Raw genomic sequence first — 20,828 nt, 5'->3', positions numbered from 1 at the left:
GTGTGTTTGTGTATTTAGCTCAGACTCTGACTGACCTCAGAAGTCAGCCAAAACTCCAGTTCTTTCTGTCATTTCCATTTGTTTGTCTACTTGTCTGTATATATTTCTGAATCATCTTAATTCTTTGTCAGTTCCTGCCATCTCTTTCTGTTTTTTATAAATTGGTTTTACTAGTTGAAAGACTCGTTGATTAACAGTGAATGAGACAGGAGAGCTGGTAGATTATCAGCTGAAGAAAAACTGTGGTGGAAACTCCAGTCTCATAGCCCGTCTTTTCTGTCTTTCTGCTGTGTATGTAGGAGCTGGCCGACCTTCGTCATGTTCACTCCAAACTAAAGAAACAATTCCAAGAGAAGACAGCAGAGCTTGCCCACGCCAACCGGAGGGTGGAGAGCCATGAGGCCGAAGTCAAAAAGTTACGACTAAGGGTAGAAGAACTTAAGAAAGAGTTGGGACAGGCTGAAGATGAGGTAGGAACATGGTTGTCATTTTTTTCCAACTAGCCTTTCAGACAAACCTAACATTGCACAAGATTTTTCTGAGGACATTTTCTGTGGTGAATGAAGCTTTTAATGAAGGCATTTTAGTTTCTCATGGCCAAAATTGTAACCTGTTCTTAAAGAAAAATTCCACCATTTTTCAACCTGAGTGTACTCTGAAATAAGTGTCTGGTACCTGTAATTTTGAGGACTTTTTGAGGACAAGTAAATTGAACATACTTTTGATGAAGGAAAATCCTCACTGAGTAGCTGGCTGATGTTTTTCATTCATTTATTTATTTTTTTTAATAATTTAAATAAATAAATATTGCAACTTCTGATCAACCCATAGCAATTAGCTTAAATGAACAATTTACAGTTAGTCCCACCTGTTTCCAGTTTAAGGACATAGATAATCTAGCTGGCTGAACATGTACAGATAATAGTGTACCTGCTTATCCCTTGTACTTATGCTAACATGACACTCAACACCTCGGTTGTAGAGAGTCGGGAAAAACAACTCAAAGCAGAACAACTGGTAAACATAGTATATATCACAGCAAGCCCAGGTCCCCTAAAGCTTTCCAAATAAATTTTACATTTTTTATTTATTATGTGCACATCTCATTCTATAACAAAGTACAATCATCTGTATAACACATATTACATTGATACATTACCAGATTTGCCCTGGATTTCAGTTAGCTGAAACAGCTAAGCTACATTGCATTTTCTGTGATATAAAGAGACAAGAGGCATTTGAAATGTTATTTATTTGGAAAGCTTTGGAAAGCTTGCAGTACTATCCTGGAGTCATCCTCCTGAATCTCTCTAATGGAGGTGGAGAGTGCAAGCAAGGTAATAAGGAGAGGAAACAGACCATATTTACTCTCTGTTATTATGGGAAATGTCTGTTCCCTCTCCAATAAGACCAATGAGCTTACGGCTGCAGAGGGTGTACAGGGAGTGCATCCTTATGTGTTTTGCTGAGACCTGGCTGAATGGACTGGAATACTGAGACCACACTGCTGAAACACGGTATACTGAAATGTGTACATCCCTCCCTCTGCCAACACAGCAGCCGCCTGTGAGTTGCTCCACAGTGCAGTGACCAGGATGCAAACACAGCACCCACAGTCCCTCCTGCTCATCAGCGGGGACTTCAGTCAAGCCTCTCCATCTTCCACTTTCCCCCCTTTGTGGGGCAAATAAAGGTTTCATTATCTTCTTACCTTATCTTACATTCACACAGTGTGTGAAATGCCACACCAGGGTCAACAGGACGTTCATCTGCTGAATCCATCTGCTGAATACACAGCCAAGGTGAGAAGACAGCCTGCACAGAAGAAGTCTGTGAAAGTGTGGACTGATGAGACCAGTGAGAGACGTTTCCAAACCACAGACTGGGAGACACTTTACAGCTCTCATGGTGATGACATCCATGGCCTGACCGACTGCATCACAGACTACATCAACTTCTGTGTGGAGAACAATTTGCCAACCAAGAGGGTACGGTGTTTCTCCAACAACAAGCCCTGGGTGACCCCTGAGCCTAAAGCCCTGCTGAACCAGAAGAAGAGGGCTTTCTTTTCTGGGGACAGAGTGGAGAAGAAGAGCCTTCAGTGCGAACTCAACCTGTTTTTCAACAAATTTAATTCCTACCCCATCCCCTCTGCCACCCTTCCTCTCCCCTCTTCACACATCTCCAGGCCAGCAGATACTACCGCCACCATCACCATGTTCACCCTCACCTCCCATCACCCCCTTGTCTTCACACCACTTCACACCAGCCCCCTCCACCACTGTCAGCATCACCCCTTCACTCTGTGGTGAGCACAGCAATGGATGCGGTTTACCTACAGGGCGAACATCAGTGTGGATGGCGCTATCATCTACCTGTTGCACCGGGCACTGACTCACCTGGAGAGTGCTGGGAGCGCTGTGAGAATGTCTTTTCACTTCTGAAGCGCATTCAGTACAATTCAACCAGTGCTGCTGAGAGGGAAGCTGGAGAGAGCAGGAGTGGATGAACATTTGGCTGCTTGGATCATCGACTACCTCACCAACAGGCCACAGTATGTGAGACTGCATAACTGTGTGTCTGAAGTGGTGGTCTGCAGCACGGGGGCCCCCCAGGGAACAGTACTCTCACCTTTCCTCTTCACCCTCTACACCTCGGACTTCACCTACAACACCAGCAGATGTGATCTCTAGAAGTTCTCGACTCAGCCATTGTTGGCTGTGTGTCTGAGGGGAATGAGACGGAGTACAGGTCAGTCATTGTGGACAGGTGTAACCACCTGTGCTTAAACACCAGAAAAACAAAGGAGATGGTGATTGACTTCCGGAGAAGGACATTACCACATACACCAGTCAACATCCAGGGCTCGGACATTGAGATTGTGGACATTTTTAAGTATTTGGGTGTTTACCTCAACAATAAATTGGACTGGTCACATAACACTGATGCCCTGTACAAGAAGGGCCAAAGTTGCCTCCACCTTCTGAGGAGATACTTGCAGTGTACAGGCCCCTGCTACAGACATTTTATGACTCTGTGGTGGCCCCTACTGTTCACTACGCTGTGGTCTGTTGGGAACGGGCAGCACTGACCGGGACAGGAAGAGACTGGACAAGCTGGTCAGGAGGGCCAGCTCTGTCCTGGGCTGCCCACTGGACTCCGTGGAGGAGGTGGGTGAGAGGAGGACAAGCCAAGCTGACATCCATCATAGACAACACCTCTCACCCTTTGCATCAGACAGTGGAGGCTCTGAACAGCTCCTTCAGCGGCAAACTGCTACACCCTCAGTGTAGGAAGAAGTGGTACCACAGGTCCTTCATTCCCACTGCTGTTAGACTGTACAACTCAACAGTGTAGTCCTCATTTTTTTTTTCCTGTTAAAGGTTTTTCTGGGAGTTTTTCCTTAGTCGATGTGAGGGTCGAAGGGCAGAGGATGTTGCTGATGTTATGTTAAGCCCTTTGAGACAAACTGCTTGTAAAAATGGGCTATACAAATAAAGTTGACTTGTCTTGTCTTGTCTCATTTCCTCCCTATCCTTACAGAACTGTGTAATACTTACCCACAATCACTACCTTCTTTTCTACCCCTCTGCTGATATGCATATAGCCTGTATAGCGGTATATTGTACAGTGTTATATTTTAAATTGTTCATTTATAACTCTTTCTATTTTTGAAACTGTTTTGGACACCTTTTGCTTTTTGCACTCTATTCTGGTCTTGTGAACTGCCAAGACAAGTGAATTTCCCCACTGTGAAATGTTATGACCGGCTCAAAGTCACAGCACATTAAGGGAAAATGATACTAGATCTGATGCAAGAAAAGCATATTTATTTACAACAAAAGATGAGTAACACAAACAAAGGCTGGGATCCTGTGCCAGGGAGATGAGAGCGAGAGAGGGCGGAGAAAAGAGCCACTTATATAGGCTGCACCCACAGCTTGATGCAGGGGCCCTGCATCATCTCTCAGGAAACTGCACCTAGAACACAGACAGACACACATACAAGGGACAGCAAAATATACAATGGCACGTAACAGAAATCAATAAAGTTCGTCCCTAACCCTAACCCTTATCTTATCTTATCTTATCTTATCTTATCTTATCTTAAAAGCAGTCCTAACAGGGAGGATTCGACCTAGTTTAAATAAATAGCAGAATTTTCCCTTAACCATTTTAGATTAGGGTTAGATTTCACTCTTAAAGTTAGGATTGGTAACAGTGGAGAAACAAACAAAGTAACTACATTTTTATTCAACCAAAAATATTCAACCCCCTTGCTTCAGGCCTTCCTCGAAAGCCACTTCTCCAAAACACATGAACGTGAAGTACCCGAATACAATGACGAGTTCACAAGTTCACCACATTCAATGAACTCTCTTGGCCTTTATAGTACAAGAAGTACATAAATAAATAAATAACCCTTTTAAATACCTCAACCATATAAATACAATCAAAATAAGCATTTCCACCACCATGCTCAAACAGCAGGTATTTTAGTGGTGTTAGTTTCCACCTCTCTGTGGTTGTGGAAGTGCAGCACATCTTTGTCAAAGCTAATCACATCCAGCTGCCTACTGCATGTATCATTCACATGTTAGAAAGTGCCTAACATTATCATAATAAATGTCAGTAATGAAGATAACTATTGTCAGTGTCCACAGCAGTTAAGCTAGCATGCTTCTCTTGGGAAATTTCAGTCAGTCAGTGTTGTGCAGCTAGATTGCTAATCTCTCTAGTAATTTCCATAAATGTGTGCACTGAGAGCACGGGCAGCGTGCTCACCCACAGGCAGTCATTTCATTTGTGATTGGAATTGGCTTATTACAGATCTCCAACAGGAACAGACGCCAAACTTTTTTTTTTACATTTTTATCAGAGAATTTGATTTATTGCTTTTGAGATGTTAAGAGATTTTCTACAAAAATGCCTCGACAATAGTTTACCAACCCCAGTTTCAGCTGGAACCCATACCAGCCACATGATGTCCTTTGTCACACACTGGACATGATCTACAGATCAGATGCAGTACAGTACGGTTTAGAGCATGGACACGTGTCATGGACAGTGGTCTGTCCTGACCTGTCAGTGATTGTTAGCATTAGCAGACTATTCCCATGTCTGAGCTTCCATGCAAAACAGTAAGGCTTGGTATGCTTCACTCTCTCTTCAGCACTCTTCAGACAATCTCTTCCTTTGACAGTCAACCCTAAAACCCTCACCTATACCCAGAATTTATTACACTTTATTACATTATTGAACTAAACCCACCGCAAAAAATGTGTTTTTGTGTTTTCAGTTGGACGAGTCTCATAACCAGACAAGGAAGCTGCAGCGGTCTCTGGATGAACAGGTGGAGCAGACGGAGAACCTGCAGGTTCAATTGGAACACTTACAGTCAAGGTATGGCACGCACACACACACACACACACACACACACACACACACACACACACACACTGTGGTCTCAGTCTTCACATTACATAGACTTACAATAATTTCCTAGAGGCTTAACCACCACCGAACTATAACAATAAACATTACTTGCCTTATCCCTGACCTTAACCTATCCCTAGCTTCAACTTAACCTTAAAACAAGTTCTCACCCTAATATTTAGTCATTTACGTTGTGGGAGACTTGCATTTTGTCCTCATAGGTAAGGCAGGTCCTCACAATGTGACTATGTAAACATATTTTTGTCCCCACAACTACAGGAATTCACTTACCCATACACACACACACTGTAACACAATTGTTCTCTTGAACCCATACATGATAGATGTTAAATAAGGGATAATGTCAGATTAGGTGTCCATTGCAACAAATTAAGCCATTAATTCCTCACTATGGACACCTCAAAGGGCATTATTCTGCTTATACCATGTTCACTTAAAGAAAAACAGATGAGACCATTAATTTCTATTTTAATGCATTTAGCATTTTCAAAAGCTGTAACTCTAATTCCCTGCTAACACCTGATCAGGTGTTGGCAGGTCAACTGGTCAAACACCAGTCTCTGAACAATCATTTCCATCTCAAAAGGTTCTAATGCAATGGAAACATTGTTCACCCCTCCCATAAACAGGACAAACCTTGGCAATGAGAGATATCTCCAGTCTGTTCCACTCCAGCTGGCCAGAAAGCTAATGTTATGCTAGTGAGATTCACGTTCAATAATGTTGCATACAGTTCAGAAACAGTACGTAATTCAACAGTATGTTTAACAACAAGACTGTCTAGCTATCCAGCCATGTTACTGTCCACAAATCATTCTCAAGATTTTCACAAACACATCATCGTATACTGTTGGCTGCAGTCTGAAGTAAAGCATTAAACAGTGAATGGGATGTGACATGATTATTTATGAGATAGTTTACGAACTAAGTTCAGAGAGGCATAGTGTTGTGTGTTACAGTCGCCATCCTGTGGTGAGGACGAGACACTGAAGGACTACACTCACATTATTTTTTTTTCATGTAATTTATTTCTAATGTTGAGGAATCTGCAGCCAGAGTATTCATTTAGAATGCTGAACAGGCAGTTTGACTGGAACTACTTAGTATGTTTCCATTATCAGGAAGTCACTGACATCCTGCAAGCTGTGCCAGCAGTGCAGACAGTGCAGACAGTGGTTGCCAGGTGATCGCCACTTGTTTGTGTTGAGTTGGCTCACAGAGTGAGAATTATGCACATTTTAACCTATGAACTGGCAGGTTTTGTCAAAAACCCGGGGTCACATCGTTCTAATGACTTCAGTTTGAGAATCCTCAGAAGTTGCTGTTGCAAAAAAATTCTGTACAATCCACCTCAACTATGAATTTTAGAGCAATTCAAAAAACCGTCACTCTGATATTCTCCATAAAATTTGACACAAATAAAAAAGTCACAAATAAAAGTGTCTGGTTGATTACATTAACATGGCTAGAAGCTGCACAAATTTTTCCATGTTTTTCATGTAAAAATTAGGTATGTGGAGTAAATATTGTAGGAATGAGAGCATTTGATAGTTATATATAAATAATTCATTAATAATGATTAATAATTAATTAATAATTTTTCATTCCCCTCCACTCTAGCAGTGATGTCATCCTCAAACACAAAGTCAGTGCTCACTACTGTAAACTCATACTCCATCCATTCATTTTAATGGAGACATTTTCACAGAAAAGCAATACCCTGAATGTCCTTTCTGAGCTGAATATTTTGATATTTGAAAGACTTTTTTGGAACTTGAAAATGAAGAACATAGGGTGGAGTGAACATTCACACCCAGTGAGGTGTTATACTAAAGTGGTGTGGTGTGTAACATAACGTTAGACGGCATAGCTAAGTTCTCGCTTGTAGACATCAGTGCTGTTCTTACTGCTAGCACTGGTGCTTTCCAAATACACTGTTGAATTTATTTTGGGTGCCTTATCAACTCAAACATAACTCCCAAAATGCGGTTTAAGTTACTCTAGCAATCCAGAAGGCAAGACACACAATAAAATGTTCACAGTAGCATCTTGTTATCAAACTCCACAGAAACGTGGAGCATCTTACCAAAAGCCTTATGTGAAATTGGATTTTTTTTTTTTTTACTTACTGATGTCATGTTTAACAGCAGCACCATGTTCACACACCATGTTCAGATGTATGTGTGATATGAAGCTGACAAGCTGTGAGCTTCAGCACTCACTTTTTTGCTATTTATATTTTATTTGCTGCTTTATGTGTGTATTGCCCATCTTTCAGTCTAGCAGCTTTGCACAGTCCTCACTTCCTTGCTGTCTGAATCTCCCTCAGCGTTCTCGCCACATTTTTCCACATCACTGATCCACTGCTGGGCAGCCAATGAGCAAGCTTCCAGGTGCAGGTTACCCCAGTAACAGAGAGCTCTCTTGTTGCTCTGCTCTGTAGAGGAGTGACAGGCGTGTCGGCATGGTAACAGCTTCAGAGACTGACACGTATCTGTGTTTTCTTGTAGAGGGTGTAGGTTAAGCTTTTCTTTGTTTCTGTTTTTTTTCCCCATTCAGTTTCTCAGAGACTAGTGTTGCAAATTGTTACAAATTACATATATAATAATAATATAATATTTGCTCATCAAATGTACTAAAACATAATAAAATACTGGTTTGAGGAAAATGTATTAAATCAAAATGCAAGAAAGTTGTAATGTGAAAATACAATCCATAGTTACATTCTATACAAATTGATGATGTCACATTTTAGACCCTCAACATGGGTCTGATGCCAAACCCCCCACATTTCTGATATGAAATGACCAATCAGAATATCGTGGGGGTGGGGAGGCTTCATATTCAGAGCTGCATGCTGGGTGTTTTTATCTAACATGTTGTCTTTCACTTTACAGCTGTGGTTTCTTTACTTGAAGCTTTAATTCTTCTTTTCCTTTCTTTTTTTTCTGTTGTATTTTACAAGACACACAAATGCAATTCTGTGGTTATTGACAATAAACATTCCTGGACCTGAGAGTCTGTGAGAAGTAAGACTCCTTGCTTTCTATACACCATTTTCACATTATGGGCAGTGAAAAAACTGACGCCATTGGTTAGGTTCTATTCGGTTTTAGGCAAGCCACCAATCTCAGTATAAGAGCAAGAAACTGTGTCAGATTTTGCAGTTCAACAGCCACACTTTAATGTTTGATGTTTCCCACTTCTACATGCAACTGTGAACGCAGCAAAGTGTTGGCTAGCAATGGCATCCGCGCCCCCAGGACAACCAGCAGACTGAAATGTCGGTGTGGATGAAATTTGGGGTATTTTTTGAATAGATACTCTGAGAAGTTATCTCAAATGTTATAATGATGGGTAATTTTTGTAACATAGGGGCATACCTTAAGGGGAATTTGCTTAAGATGGAAATTAAGTTTAGGAATACCCGAGTGTATGTTAGTGTATGTTTACCTCATTCAAGAGCTACCAGTACTATCAGTACAAAAACTAAGGTTGTTACTCATAGAGTTTCAGTTTGAGTCCCACTCATGGCATCTAATAAAACCCATTACTACCACAGCATATTGCTAACTGTCATTAAGGTGCTAGTTTGCTGCTGTCATAACTGACTTTTATGCATTGACGTAATTGATTGTGATTATCAGAGATATATTTTTACAGCTGTTGTTTTTAGCCATGCAAGCAGTGGAGGTCAAGAGACAGTATCATGGGTTAGCTCGCTGTCCCACCACTTTGGTCCCAACTGAAATGCATAACACCAAGTGCATACCTTCTTTCTTTTGTATTGCTGTTTCTGTGGGTGTAATGGTGTACACAGTGGTGTATTGGGATACCTGACCATTACAGCAACAGGGTGTAAGGCTTTAATTACATTGCATTGTAAATGCATACACAGCTTTGGGAAGACTTTCCACAAGATTTTGGAGTGTTTCTGTGGGAATTTTTGTCCATTTAGACAGTAGAGCAATAGTGGGATCAGGTACTGATGTTGGGCGAAAAGGTGTGACTCGCAGTCTCCATTCCAGAGATATGTCTGTGCAGAAATTCCAACAGGCCATTTCCTTTATCCTTTTTCTTTTGCTGACACCACTGTAGTAGTGATTGAGCCTAAGCTTATGATCCTCAAACTGAATGTGAAACAGTGCAGGACAGCATAACCAGTCATAAACTCGCCCACCATAGTAGGCCTAATTATCAAACTGAAACTATTTAGCTTTATGTGTTCACATAAATGATAATTTCATAATGTGTTACATACACTATATAGACAAAAGTATTGGGACACTTGGGGGGTTGAGGTCAGGGCTCTGTGTGGGCCAGTCAAGTTCTTCCACACCAAACTCATCCAACCATGTCCTTACGGACCCTGCTTTGTGTACTGAGGCACAGTCATGCTGGAATAGAAAAATACCTTCCACAAGCTGTTGCCACATTTATGCATATAGATGCACATTCACTTATAGACATACACACGTATGCACACACATACACAGGAACACCTGATGTGTCTAATGTAAAAATGCCTTATCTCTTTGTCTGTATCTCTCTGTCTCTCTCCCTGACTCTCAGGCTGCGTCGGCAGCAGCAGAATCCTGGTCTGTTCGGGAAGATGCGAACTGCTCGGTTCAGTCCTGAAAATCCAGACGGCCCAGCCAGTGATATGGACGAGGAGGATGAAGAACTGCAGCTCCAGATCCCATGACACACACACGCACAGCGTGATACAGGATATACTTGTAAACAATTATCATCAGTCACATAATGAAGGTGAATATTGTTGCTCTTTGAGGGAAATTTTGGATCTACAGTAATGGCAGTGCTGTTTTCTCCTCAACGGCAAGTTTTAATTGGTCCCCTTTTTGAGGAGACATAAAGAAATCACGTGATTGTTCATTAACATGTAGGAGGTGATGTGACAAAGGCTACACCAGCAGTATGATAAGCACACATCTAAGCCTTATGCCGAACTCATGCACACACATTCAAAGAGAAAGAGAGTCAAACATGCTTGGGTATACTTTGATAAAGAGAGACACAGCAACATGATCAACCCAAGCACGTGTGCAACAGACATGATCAGGACATCCAGACAGTCTAATGCTGAATGAAAGGATCCTTACTTCAACTATTTTCAAGAAGAGGCTGACAGGTGACACCCTTTTCAAAGTACTCACCAATTCTTACCTCATATCATCACGAGCATTACAGATGTCCCATTTAAACTGTGCTACTGTATTCAAACAGGCCCCAGCCCGACATCTGCATCACCAGTATTAATACTTTGTTCATGGCTGTGAGGAAAAAGCGTGTTCCCTTTGAGCTTAAAAGCGTTTCTGACATGTCACTAAAAATGGCCTGTCAAAAGTATTTTTTCCCTAATATCAAAGTTCCAAAGTCTTTTTCTTATGTATTTAAAAGTCACAACCAGTGCTGGGAGCACACTACACAACTTTTAGCTTCATTATAGTTGCAAGATGGATTAAATTACAACCATATTATATGTGGTGCAGGAGCTTCCTGTCTTCATCGGTTTTCTGTTTGCCACTGCCCAATCAGTCTATGCTCAAACTGAGTCAGTTCCACTATGCCCAGTAGCAAATATGGTTAATATTTGCTACTGGGGCTGCATTTTGGGTCAATAGCATAATGACTGTGTTTAGATGCATGCTAAAATTGTGGAATGAAGGAAGAGTACAAAAGAGCCAAGAGTTCTGCACCTGTACCTGGTCCTTACCCGGGCCGAACATGCCTGGTACTGCTGAACTTGAGACCTGAACCAATCCAATGTGGCTTTTCACACATCATAGACTAACACAGAATATAGCACAGTGACCCAAAGCACCAATCATATAAAACTTCTCCTAGCTCTCCTAACAGTAGAGGTGTATTCACAAATTGTGTGGCACTTATACTCTCATGTACATGTATTAGACATTATCATTTCATGATGTAATGTGTTCTCAGCAATGCTGGAGTTGCTCCATGACAATAAAAAAATGTCACAATAAATTTTATGTGGTACAGTGCATCCAGAAAGTATTCACACCGCTTCTCTTTTTGCACATTTTGTTGCGTTACAGTCCCATTTCAAAATGGATTAAATTCATTTTTTTCCCTCAAAATTCTACACAAAATACCTCATAATGACAAAGTGAAACAGGTTTGCTTGAATTTTTTTGCAAATTTATTAAAAATTAAAAAAAAAAAAAAAAAACTATAACATGTACGTAAGTATTCACATCCTGTGATCAATACTTTGTTGAAGCCCCTTTGACAGCAATTACAGCCTCAAGTTTTATTGAGTATGATCCTATAAGCTTGGCACACTTATTTTTGGGCCATTTCTCCAACTCTTCAATGCCGAACCTCTCAAGCTCCATCAGGTTGGATGGGGAGCGTCAGTACATAGGTATTTTCCGATCTCTACAGAGATGCTCAGTAGGGTTCAAGTCTGGGCTCTGACTGGGCCACTCAAGGACATTCACAGAGTTGAACCAAAGCCACTCCTTTGTGATGTTGGCTGTATGCTTAGGGTCACTGTCCTGTTGGAAGATAAACCTTCACACCAGTCTGAGGTTCAGTACACTCTGGAGCAGGTTGTCAGCAAGGATGTCTCTGTACATTGCTGCAATCATCTTTCTCTCGACCCTTACTAGTCTCCCAGTTCCTGCTGCCACAAAACATCCCCACAGCATGATGCTATCTCCACCATGCTTCACAGTAGGAATGATATTGGCCAGATGATGAGCAGTGCCTGGTTTCCTCCAGACATGCTTGTTATTCACGCCAAAGAGTTCAGTCTTTGTTTCATCAGACCAGAGAATTTTGTTTCTCGTGGTCTGGGAGTCCTTCAGGTGCCTTTAGGCAAACTCCAGGCAGTCTTTCATATGCATTTTACTGAGGAGTGGCTTCCATCTGGTCACTCTGCCATGCCGGCCTGATTGGTGGAGTGCTGCAGCAATGGTTGTCCATCTTGAAGGTTCTTCGCTCTCTGTAGAGCAATGCTGGAGCTCTGTCAGAGTGACCATTGGGTTGTTGGTCACCTCCCTGACTAAGGCCCTTCTACCCCGACCACTCAGTTTAGTGGGGCGGCCAGCTCTAGGAAGTCCTCGTGGTTCCAAACTTCGTCCACTTACAGATTATGGAGGCCACTGTGGTCTTTGGGACCTTTAATGCGGCAGAAATCTTTCTGTAGCCTTCCCCAGATCTGTGCCTCGACACAATCCTGTCTCACAGGTCTACAGACAGTTCCTTTGACTTCATGGCTTGGTTTGTGCTCTGACATGCACTGTCAATTGTGAGGGCTTATATAGACAGGTGTGTGCCTTTCCAAATCATGCCCAATCAACTGAATTTACCACAGGTGGACTCAGTTCAAGTTGTAGAAACCTCTGAAGGATGATCAACGGAAACAGGATGCATCCGAGCTCAATTTTGAGAAGAGTGTGAATTCTTATGCACGTTACATTTTTTGTTTTTCATTTTTAATAAATTTGCTAAAAAATCAGGCAAACTTGTTTCACTTTGTCATTATGAGGTATTTTGTGTGGAATTTTTAGGGAGAAATTTAATATAATCCATTTTGAAATGAGACTGTAACATAACAAAATGTGGGAAAGGCGAAGCGGTGTGAATACTTTCCGGATGCACTGTATATCTAAACATGAGTTAAGAGAATGCACAAGCACTGCCTCAAACACTGCATACTTTTAAAAGCTAAATTTCTCTGTGTCTTTTTATGGCGTGACAGGTCCTTTATAAAGATGGAATTCAGAAACTGCATATTGAAAATCAGTGATATTGTGCTACAACATGAAGAAATTTGAAGATGAGATTTTATTTTCAGTAGACACCAGTGGAACCAAAACCGTTCCATACAGCAATGGCTAAAAATACATTAAACGTTTACGTTGCTGTTCTGTTTCTGTTCTCTTATGCAGTGTTTATGCTGATGTTCAGTATCTTAAAATATTGTAATTTTCTTGAAGAAAAAACCCTGGACAAGTATGTGTGTCCAGCGTTTCCCTCAGGATTGTATTCAGTCACAGTGGAAACGCCTCCAAAGCAGCATTTAGACCATCATGGGATAATGAAACACTTGCTGAATCACAGGCCAGTAAAATTGCTTGATGGCCTTGGTATTCAACCAAAGTAGGAAGTGTTGGACTTAAGAGTTAATTTATTTGTGCAAAACTCAGCTGGGCTAAATCTCCTGACTGTGAAAGAGCTCTAGTCTAGTAGTGGATACATACAGTTGTGAAAGCAATAAAACATTCATTTATCGCCCACCACCATCCATTGTCACTCTCTGCTTCAGTTTCAACCGTGACGCTGGAATGGGACCAAGATATTCTTACTGATCAGGATTCTGAACTATTTATGTTGTTGTTATGGTCTACTTTTTATAAATGATCTGTACCACAGTGGTTTTGTATTAGCTCTATAAATGTCAACTGTACATACTAAGAAACATGATTCACCGTGTCTTTTTTCCTCCGTAAATATAAATATAAATATTTATGTCACAGCCTTGCCCCTCACTTCAAATGTTTTTCTCATGATGGTTTCTCCAAAAAGGAAAAAAAAAAAAACTCCAAACTTTTTTTAACTCCAAATGGGTGTCGACTAATGAGTTACTTTAACTGTACAAAACTCAGCAGGGCTAAATCTCTAAATCTACCAGTGATAGCTCCAGTCTAGTAGTGGATACAGAATGACCATTGTAATTTTACTAATTTTTGAGTGGTTGATAGCCAGAGGAAACCCACCAAGTATGGGAAGAACCTGCAAACACCATATACATGTATATATATGTTGTGGGAGGCACGGTGGTGCAGTGGTTAGCACTGTTGCCTCATAGCAAGAGGGTTCCAGGTTCGAATCCCAGTCTGGGCCCTTCTATGTGGAGTTTGCATGTTCTCCCTGTGCCTGTGTGGGTTTTCTCCGGGTTCTCCGGCTTCCTCCCACAATACCAAAAAAAAACATGCACATTAGGTTAATTGGCTACTCTAAATTGCCCCTAGGTGTGAGTGTGAGAGTGTGTGGTTGTCTGTCTTTGTGTGTTGGCCCTGCGATTGACTGGCGACCAGTCCAGGGTGTACCCCGCCTCTCGCCCGTAGTCAGCTGGGATAGGCTCCAGCCTATGAACACACAGACATGACATACGACTTTCAAACTTTCTGATTATGAACAGACTTCCATAAATCTTTTTAAATATCACAGAAGAAGACTCTCCTTACATCTCCATAGCTTACCTGAGAACTAACAAGGTTTGATCTCAACACTCCTGGTCTACTGTGCAAAGCTTTGGTTCTAAATTTGTCGTGTCTGAGTCTGATTCAATTTCCTTGGCCTTGGCAAAACTGCGAAAAAACCAAACACAGTTAACAACTGTTTTCACAAGCTGAATAAGACTCCTCATGAAAAATAAATTGACCTTTATGTGTAAAATCATTGGCCATCACCATATCATTGGGTGTTTGTAAGTAACTGCTTTAGAAGTATACGTCTGTTGTTTTGAATGCTTTCAGCAGTTCCCCATGAAAAGACCAAAATCAACAATGAGTTAGTCCATCTTGTTCAGTTCGAAGAAAGTAGTACATTTGGTGGGGTCTTTGTTTTTTTTGGTTGCAGAGTAATACTCATCAAGTCAAGTTTTATTTGTCACCTATATGATTGTACAGGAACAACAGCAGTGAAATGGAATCGTAACTCTCCCCATCTGTGTTTTTGGTGATCTAGCATGTATTTGGGACAAATTGTGTTTCGGAAAGCAGGTTTAGTGAAAACTTTTTGAGTTTATTGAGCCTGAGATGAGGGGAAAACTGAGTTGTCCATTCCAGAAAGAGAATAATGTGACATGTGGTTCAGTTACTACAGCAACTGCTCACAATCTGATTCCCACTGAGCCTAAAGCAGCTATAGTTGATATCAAAATGCATATCAGAATGCATTCTTTTGCAGACATTTGCCTCTTGAGAAACAAATTGAATTGAGTTTATTCTGGTGCACCGCACAGATTCTCTATCAGGTTGCCATCTTGAGGAGTCCACAGTTCACTCTTGTGGTCCTTGAGACATTCCTGAGCTGTTTTCAAAATGTAACGGGGTGCATTGTTGAGGTGGAGGGAGGCTGCTGCTGAGGAGGGGGTCAGCCACTGGGGGGTGAGGACTGGTGGTATTTGATCTGCAATGCTTAGGTGGGTGGTGTGCGTCAAAGAACATCCACATGATTGCCAGAACCTGAGGTTTCCCCACAGAAGACTGCATAATCAGATTCACTTGTCTGTGTTCATGTTGTGGCTGTATATTTTATTTGTATTGTTCTCTGTTTAGTATATATCAGACAGAATTGGGAAATTCGCATTCAGCTGATCAATATTACTCCAATATTAGTCCAAAATTATTCAAGTATTTAGCCTCGTTTTTGACCTCAATCAACTTCTCAGAGAAATATCTGTGTTTAGCTGCTAAATGGTCCACTATGATCACCAGGTGGTTGCAAACTGTGTCTGTCTGCTGTTTCATGCATGAGCAGGTGGTGTCCAATGGGTTTTTAGAGCTTTTTCACTGAAAACACCTTCCAACTACTGATAGAAACTTGGTTGATGAGATCTGAGTTTGGGTGAAAGAAACAAAACAATGAGCTTCAATGCTTGATGATTTCAGAACTATGTGCAACACCTTACACAGGCATTCAATTCAGTATTAATGTGTAAAATAATGCTGACTTAGTAATTGCAAAGATAAACGTTTTAAGACACCTCAAAGATGGGCAAAATAATTCATCATGAGAGGTTAGGAAAGCCAGAGATCAGCAACAAACTAGCTGGAGCAAGAATCAGCAGTAAACTCACACACAGTCTGGCTGTATGCTTTGCAGTGCCGACTGTTGTTTACTGCACAGAGTAGACAGTAATGAGAATGAACCTTAGTCTGGTTCCCCATACGCAACGTAGGGGAACAGCTTGCATCTCCCTCTAGGATCATATTCATTACTCTCTCTGTGTGTGTGTGTGTGTGTGTGTGTGGGGAGAGAGAGAGAGAGAGAGAGAAGTCAAGACGTAATGAATGTTTTACCCTTGTGTAAGCTGAAGTCAGAATGACTGCAATAATATGCACAGCTGACTCCACACTTTGTGTGATAGTTGTATATTGACAGTTTAGACATACAAACTTGTGCAAGTATTCACTATGATAATGGCAAACACACACAAAGGGAATGCAGAGAGAAACGACATTCACATCATTCTTTGTACAGGAAAATTGTTGTGCACAGGGCACCCTGATAGCTGAATAGTTAAGGCGCATCCCACATAACCGCAATCTCCCTGGCTCAATTCTGCCTCTCTTTTCCTCCCCTCGTTTCCTGATGGCCTTGATATTGTATGGCATTCAGTACACATAAAAATGCCCCAAAGAAATTGCTTCCCCTTATTTTATGTTAACCAATAACTTCCTTTTCACTTAATTCCATTACATGACCTGAGGTGGTAAAACCAAACATGGCCTCCAAAACAGTGCTAACATCAGTTACAGTTAATGGTTACAAGTAAAGCTATCTGTCTATCAGGAAATGCCATGAATCACCTCCATACTGTATTCCCTGTTATCAATCTGGCCTTGTAACATTTCGATATGTTTGTGAGAGGACCAAATTGTACCACTGCAGTTGAGATGAGGGGAATTCTGCGTTAAATAGACAAAGTATTCAGACAGGGGCTGTTTTTCAGGGGCTGGGCTCGGCCCCTTACTTCCAGTGAAGGGAAATCTTAATGTTTCAGCATACCAAGTAGTTTTGGACAATGCTATACTTCCAACTTTGTGGCAACAGTGTGGGGTCACATTATTCCAGTATGACTATGCCTCAGTGTACAAAGCAAAGTCTATACACAAGTGTTTGGATGAGTTTGGCGTGGAAGAACTTGACTGGCCCAAGGACAGAGCCCTGACCTCAACCCCATCCAACACATTTGGGACGAACCAGGCCTTTCCACTCAACATCAGTGCCTGACTTCACAGCTCTACTGCATGAATGGGCAACAATTCCCACAGAAACACTCCCAAATCTTGTGAAAAGCCTTCCCAGAAGATTGGAAGCTGATATAGCTACAAAGCTGTCTACAAAGTTTGATAATTAGGCCTACTATGGCGTGTTTATGACAGGTTACGCTGTCCCGCACTGTTTCACGTCCAGTTTAGGGTTCATAAACTTAGGCTCAATCACTACTACAGTGGTGTCAGCAAATATGATCATTAATCATCACGTCTCTAAGTGGATTGTGAGTCAAGACGAGGACACAGAGGCATAAGAATCCCATTTTCTGAGGCTGTTATTTTTTTGACAGAAAAAGGAAATGGTCTAATGGAATTTCTGCACCAATATATCTCCCACAGAGATGAGCGTGCAGGCAATAAAATAATTTCCCTTCCAAAGCTGTCAGGCATCACAGTCCAGTGGGCAGATGAGACAGAAAACAGCAACAACAAATACAAAATGACATTTTTGGAAGCTTTGCTCTGTTTTCATGACACACGCACATGTCTAATACGGCTGTTGTTGTCCAAGTCCCAACACAGTCATTCAGACATCTCCATGGCCTCCCTTTTAACACACACACCCACAAAACACCTAAAAAATTGTGTTCGAGTTTAACGTGGCAGCAGGGAAATCCTCTGAGCATGCACACATTTCCAGACATATTCTATAGTGGTGAGGACCTTCACTGAGTAAATGCATTCCATATCCCTAATTATCACAACTGCCAAACCCCAACCCAAATCGGGTTAACCTTAAAGCCGAGTTTTAACATTCAAACAGCCTTGTAAAGCAGCTTATATGTCCTCACAAAGCAGAAATAATGGTTGCAAAATGAATCCACGCCAAAACAACAATACTGCAGAGGCACATACCTACAACCATATGCGCATGCATGCACGCCAGAGTTTACGTTCATAAGCTTTGATTACCTTCTGGCCTGATAATAAAAGTAAAACTAAATCTACTTTCTAAATCCTTAATCTCAGAACTGATAAAATGGCTTGGCAACATTTTTCAGGGTGTTTGTTCTCATCATGCTGAGCAGACAGTCAATGGAGAAGGAACTTGATACTAAATTGACTAGACCTTACAAACTTATCTCATCAAGGACACGGAAAGGGGACGTGAACACAAACTCTCGAACTTGAGACATCCTGAAACTGATATTAAGTTATTCACTATGATCAAATGAAGCCTTTTCAGTCCATTTGGGATACATCTTTAGCACCAGTAAAGTACCTCAATAGCTTATGGACACTGTCCCCAGGTATAAATCATTATCTGGTTCAATGGACAGGCTTCTTCCTCTGACAACCTGTCTGGTGCCCTGTCGTAAACACATTCAGAAGTCACAACAGAAACTACACACTGACACTGGCCCAGCAGTGGCTGTTGTCCGACCAACAAAGCATCTAGGACAAGTAGTTTGGAGATCACAGTGGCTTTTGCCATCAATAACAATTCTCTCACTCAAAGAACAGATATAGTCTGATTATGAACATTTATTGTACAAGTATTTGCTGATTTCTGAGTTAGTGCATTTACAATTTGTTGATCTTTACATTGCAAATAGACAGTGAAAAAAGGGGACAAAAACACACACGGTGAAAAATAATATGTGCATACTGCATATGGTGCCAGTTGTCCAAACTCCATAGGTCAAATTTAAATAACCAAGTTTTTTTTTTATGATTGCCACCCTAATCCAGACAAAAAGGTTACATTTCAGAGCTAGATATTAAGTAGTTTTGTTACTTCTAATACCAGTGTTTATTAAATTACCACTTGCACAATGTCCAGGCCTGTGAGTTACAGACTGTTGACTTTTAATTAAAAATACAACTCTTACAGCTCTAAACTCCCCTCCATGTTAAACCATGTGAAAGCAGTAACCTCTATCAGAAATTTGCCAATCACTGACTTGAGTGTTTCAGTCTGCTGTGTTTGAGCAGATACACTAAAAAACATTTACTAGGCCAGCGTGTGTGTATGTGTGTACCTCTTCTCCTTTATCCTGTCTTTCTGTTGCAGGGAGAAGACAGGTTGTCTGGTCTTGTTGGCTGTAATTACAGGCCCTGTCACCTGACTGTGCTAAGCCACTATTACTACACACAAACACACACACACACAAGTCCCTACTCCTCAAACTCTGTTATCAGGCTGACTGCTGTTCTCACAGGACGTCACAGTATCTCTCTCTCTCTTTGTCTCTCTCTAACACTCACAATTTCCTTGTGTCCTGAATTTTTCAAGCAATATGTGGCTTTTTATTATGTAAATACTGAAAATAATGACATTTCAAACCCTTCTATGTGTATGGCCTTATACTGAGGTACATTATGTAGACAACGTCAGGGCCCTCTGCAGGCCAGTCAAGTTCTTCCACACCAAACTCATCCAACCATGTCTTAATAGACCTTGCTTATGGCCCCATATCACACCTGAATTCAATAATAAAGAGGTGTGTCCCAATACTATGCTGTATAGTATACATTTATAATTCACTAAGAGGATATGAAACACTAATGAACCCCATGGGGAAATACTGTTGAATCATGGCAGCTGCAAAGGGACGTTGGAGAAGCGGCTTGTGATCAGAAGGTCACTGGTTCGATTCCCCCACCGGACGTGCAGGAAAAATTTGAGTGTGGTGGAGTGATAATGTCCCCACCCCTCATTGGCCGGCTGATGTGCCCTTGAGCAAGGCACTTAAGGGTGAGAGAAGGAGCACGCAGAGATGCGTAGCAACAGCAATAATACTTGAAGTAATGGAACTATAGATAATGATAATGATGAAGTATACAGAAGGTCCTATGGTGATTATAACATTAGTACTAACTATAATAATGGTAGTACCTCTACATAGTAGTAATAGAATTAAAATAGATTATGACTAAACAGTAGTAATCACAGTAAGTTTCAAGCAGGACCGTAGCAGGAGGTCCAACCACGATCCATGGGAACCTGCGAGACGAGAAAGCACAAGAACTCCAAGGAAGAAGTTGAGTTAGTGATATGCATTAATGGGACATGAATGTGTGCAGAAGGAGAGAGAGAGGAAGAAAGAGCTCAGTGCATCGTGGGAGATCCCCGGCAGTCTAAGCCTATAGCAGTATAGGCCAGCCCTAACTATAAGCTTAATTAAAAAGCCCAAATGGATATAAATGCTCTTTAACCATCTCTCAAATTCTGAAATAGCTTTATTGCAGTCCAACCTGACTTTTATCAGCCTTTTTGTCATTTTACAACTAAAAAAAACACCAAACCACCACCCAGTCCTGCCACAATAGTTTTAAAACAAAAGAACCCACAATGCTGAAGCTAATGTT

General features: G+C 41.3%; 1 protein-coding gene across 2 annotated transcripts in view; it reads left to right on the top strand.

Moving 5' to 3' along the window:
- Positions 1 to 11,549, top strand: part of ccdc102a (coiled-coil domain containing 102A) — a 50,593-nt gene extending 39,044 nt beyond the window's left edge. Inside the window, exons 8-10 of one of the 2 annotated variants that reach the window (XM_046385978.1) lie at positions 300 to 470; positions 5,300 to 5,403; positions 10,030 to 11,549. In XM_046385978.1, coding sequence (XP_046241934.1) covers positions 300 to 470; positions 5,300 to 5,403; positions 10,030 to 10,162 — 408 coding nt within the window. In that variant the 3' untranslated portion in view covers positions 10,163 to 11,549. Of the gene's footprint in view, positions 1 to 299; positions 471 to 5,299; positions 5,404 to 7,786; positions 8,931 to 10,029 lie in introns of those variants that run through there. The other variant, XM_046386051.1, reaches the window with a different exon arrangement.
- Positions 11,550 to 20,828: the final 9,279 nt, after the last annotated feature.

This window comes from Scatophagus argus, chromosome 1, assembly GCF_020382885.2.
Source record: "Scatophagus argus isolate fScaArg1 chromosome 1, fScaArg1.pri, whole genome shotgun sequence".
In the NCBI taxonomy this organism is placed as follows: Eukaryota; Metazoa; Chordata; class Actinopteri; family Scatophagidae; genus Scatophagus; species Scatophagus argus.
Note: the sequence above shows the minus strand (reverse complement) of the source record. Positions and strands in the feature narration are given on the sequence as shown.